Here is a 3991-nt window from a genome sequence, read left to right on the forward strand (position 1 = left end):
GTTAATAACAATCAAATATCAATTCTTAGATATAATTCATGGTGTAAAAAGAGATAATAAATTAGTCACTAGTACAAAATACTTTCTTAATTTAAATGAATAAGAGAGAAAACAAAAAAAGATAACACAATCAATATTAATATATGAATATGTTTGTATATCATGTGTTGTTACTTATTTGTTATCCATGTCAATCCATGCTTAAAAGGATAAAGAAAATAAAAATTCAATCATGGTTTATTAAATATTCACATATATTATTAATAAACAAGATGGTGTGGTGGCAAGGGAGAGGCGTTACCTATACGCTGCCCTGTGTTGGTTCGGCAGCGGGCAGATGCATCATGGACCTGCGCGGGTCTAGTGCAATCTGAAGTGCGAATCAGTTAATTTTTAATAAATTTTATCATTGTTGACCAATTCAATTGCAAATCCAGTCCAATTTAATAACCGAACCGACTAGACTACCAGTTCACCAATTTTTAGTCAAATTGGTCGGTCCAATTCGGTTCTGATTGCTATTTCACCAATTTTGCTATGATTTCAAAAACAGTCGCTAATTTTCTGCTGCTATTGGGCGCATGTGTTGTAGTAGAATATGATGTTTGTAGTTTAAGTTAGTCTTTTAATCACTATTTGGTATTGACATTCCGATGACATAGCATAAATAAACTCAAATAAATAGTTGTTTCTTTCATGTTCATCTGACTGCTACCTGCAAGTCCTAAACCATTTTCATTTTTTCTTCTTCAATGATGCATTTTGTTGTTTCTAGATTTTATACATGTATTTCAAAACAACTATTAGAAAAACTTTACTTCCAAAAATAGGCGGGTTCCTTATATTTCTCCTATGCATTGTCTGTTAAGTGGTCTATTTCGCGTCATAAACACACGAGAAAAAATCATCTAAAGTGAGAGAATTATAAAATAATAAAATAAAAAATTAATCATCATTAAATCTGTATTTTATTATGTGTAATTCTACTATCTTAATTCAAAGGTTATTAGATTTTTATTTTTTTACTCTATCAACTTTTTTTTTATTTTAGAGATGCTAGAAGCCTAGAACTTACGTGAAATAAATCTGATAATCTTAGCCTGTATAGCCTCCTGTAACCACCAATTAAATAACTTCACTTTTCCTTGCTACACCAGCCAAATAAATGGGTTTAGTACCATTGTTCCTATCTTTTTTATCTTCTTCCACCTAGTATGTTTTCTTTTTCTATTATTCTTGTTCCTTTCCCAGTTTCTACTTTCTTTTTTTCCTTATTTCTTACTTCACTTTCCAAATTAAATTGAAACCTTAACTGTTTTCCTCCTCAACACAACCACGACATAGCTTTTTGTTTTTTCCTAACCAAGAATGATCAAAAACCGCAATCATAATGTAATATTTTACATATGTTAATCGTATAATTAATAAGAAGATTAATAAATAAAGAAGAGGAAAGAATTAACCAAATCAAAATATTATTTCATAAGAATAAATCAAATCAAATCAAATCATGACATAGCTAGATCTTGTGAATGACAAAATTCGTGCATTGAGCACAACACACAAGACAGAATATGATCCGAAATCTCAATTAGTTGTCGTGTTGGTCGTTCAAGGATACCAACATGCCCAACTCTTGAGCAACGCTGACGCATCTAGCGTCAATGTTGCGGGTCATGAATCCAAGGGGATTGATAAAGCGGATTGAGGAGCTGACTCCATTGTTCTTGGTGAGGGCAATTCTGTCAACATCCATCTTCTTCATTGGCTCCTTGCACTTGGCATGGGTGCTCTTCTCTGTCTTCACCTCGCAGAACTCTTCTTGGTGGTCACCCTTCACTGGCAGGCTGTAGAATCCGTTCTTGTCAGTTTGACCCTCAACCAAGTATGTAATGTTCTTCTCGTCACCAATTTTCTTGCACTCCAATGTCACCTTAATGTCTGCGCACAAGTATATTGAAAAAGAATTAAACAATATTTATATACAAATAATTTGATGGTTGATTTTGTTTATGCGCATAGTATTTTTGTATTTTTAATACAGAAAGAAAAATGAATTACGTACTTGACAGAGGGTGGCTAAGTCTGGTCTCGAATTCGAAACGACAAGGATCGCAATACACCTTTCCTTCAACTGTGAAGGTATCATCTTCAGGAACCAAACGAGCCAATGCAGATGATGAGAAGCAAAATGCAACAAGGAGGACAGCCACTGCAAAGCTCTTTGCCATTTTAATTTATTTTGATTTGATTTGATTTGGTTTGGGGTTTGATTTGGTTTAATGCTATGTCTCCCTTACATGTTTTCTTGGTTTAATGTTATATATATATATATGCTTGGTAACTATTTTATTTGGAAATTTGAAAGAAAATTATGCGGGTCCTGACTAAGAGATATTCTAGCCAAGCCTCACATCCCTATCTAACTTTAGCCTTGTAAACTACTAGGTTGTCGGTATATTTTTCTAAAAATATATTTCGTGTTTGTTGATAGATAAAATTAGTATTACATACCCATCAAACACAAAAAGAGTACGACCTACGAAATATATTTTAATTAAAAAGGATTTGAAAAAAAAGTGAGTATTATATCCATTAAATTTATCAGTTTTAAATGATTCACACAGAGAGAATGAAATTATACATAACATACAGAATAGGTAAAGAAAATATAAAAAATGAACAACGCACAAAAATTGATTTTTACTCTCTCTTCTATATCTCTATACATTTATGTTAATATATATATATAACAATAAACACCTTTTTGAATAGATTATGCTCAGCAACTTATCTTTGCTTTTCTCTTGCAATAAATAACAGAATTTCACTTATAATCAAGTTCTATTTTAATAAGAAACAAACACATTTATGACTAATTTATTAGTTGTCCGTTTTCTAGCCAAAAGGCTCTCAGCGTTTGTACATCCTTTATACCAGGGTTAACCATGTTAATTGTAAACTAAAATAAGCTATTAAACTCGATCACAAGTCTAAATTATATATTAGAAGGCAAAAAATATATTAAAAATAAATTAAATAATACATATAAATACATAATGAATTAACTTAGATATACACAATATAGTTGTATGATCGTAATATTTTTAGATAAAAACACATACAATATTTTTATTATGTAAAGTTGTTAGTTAAAAATATTTAGATGCCAATTAATTACATACATCAAATTATCAAATAGTTTTCAATTATCAATTTTGATGAGTTTGAAAACTCTAATTTAAAATTGATGATGAACAAACATTATTGAAATAATTAATTACAAAATTATTAATTTGATTTTTATTTAATATATGTTAAATAATAATTTTGTGATGCAGGTTTACTATTGGGCCAGTCTGAATTATTATTGCAAGCCCAAATGTGAATTTTTGTTTAGCATTGGTTCAAAAATAATCAATGAAAGGTGACTGGATTGTTTTGTTAATTAGGCAAGCAAATTATGATACAAGCCCAAATGGAAAGTCTTGGTACAAGACCAAAACATGCTTGGTCCGAAAAATAAAAGAAAAGAAAGCAAAGGTTGCATTGCTTGCAACGGATACCTACTTTCATCACATGCTAGATTTGAAGATGAATTCAAATTGTATTAATTGTCTTGGAAACATGAAAGAGAAAAAACAAGTGATTTGATGGCATTGATGGAAGTCTACACGTTGTCACACAAAGTATGGATTGCACCTAATTAATTTATTTTTGATAACACTCATAACTTTGCTTTTCTTTTTCTCTTTCTCTACTCTTTCTTCTCTCTCTCGGTCATTTCCATCAGGAAACATGGAAGCATTAGCAAGCTACCAATAAGAAGAAGAAGGAGCTAGTAAAAAGACCATCACAATGATGGCAAGAAAACATAAAAAATGTAGTGGCTAAGATCTGTAACCATGAAAGGAAAGATATTGTCATGAGATCTTGGCTTCTCCATACCAAAAATGGTTGAAGGAGATTCGGCCAGCAGGAAAGAAGATCT

General features: G+C 31.0%; 1 protein-coding gene across 1 annotated transcript; it reads right to left on the bottom strand.

The window, feature by feature from the left end:
- Positions 1-1458: 1458 nt before the first annotated feature.
- On the bottom strand, positions 1459-2303 carry LOC107610823 (olee1-like protein). Its single transcript, XM_016312820.3, has 2 exons — positions 2066-2303; positions 1459-1941 (listed from the first exon to the last, which is right to left on the bottom strand). The coding sequence occupies exons 1-2, from the start codon at positions 2229-2231 to the stop codon at positions 1592-1594; spliced, it is 516 nt and encodes a 171-aa protein (XP_016168306.1). The 5' UTR covers positions 2232-2303; the 3' UTR covers positions 1459-1591.
- Positions 2304-3991: the final 1688 nt, after the last annotated feature.

The sequence above is a fragment of the Arachis ipaensis genome, chromosome B8 (assembly GCF_059453495.1).
Source record: "Arachis ipaensis isolate K30076 ecotype BB chromosome B8, ASM5945349v1, whole genome shotgun sequence".
Classification (NCBI taxonomy): domain Eukaryota; kingdom Viridiplantae; phylum Streptophyta; class Magnoliopsida; order Fabales; family Fabaceae; genus Arachis; species Arachis ipaensis.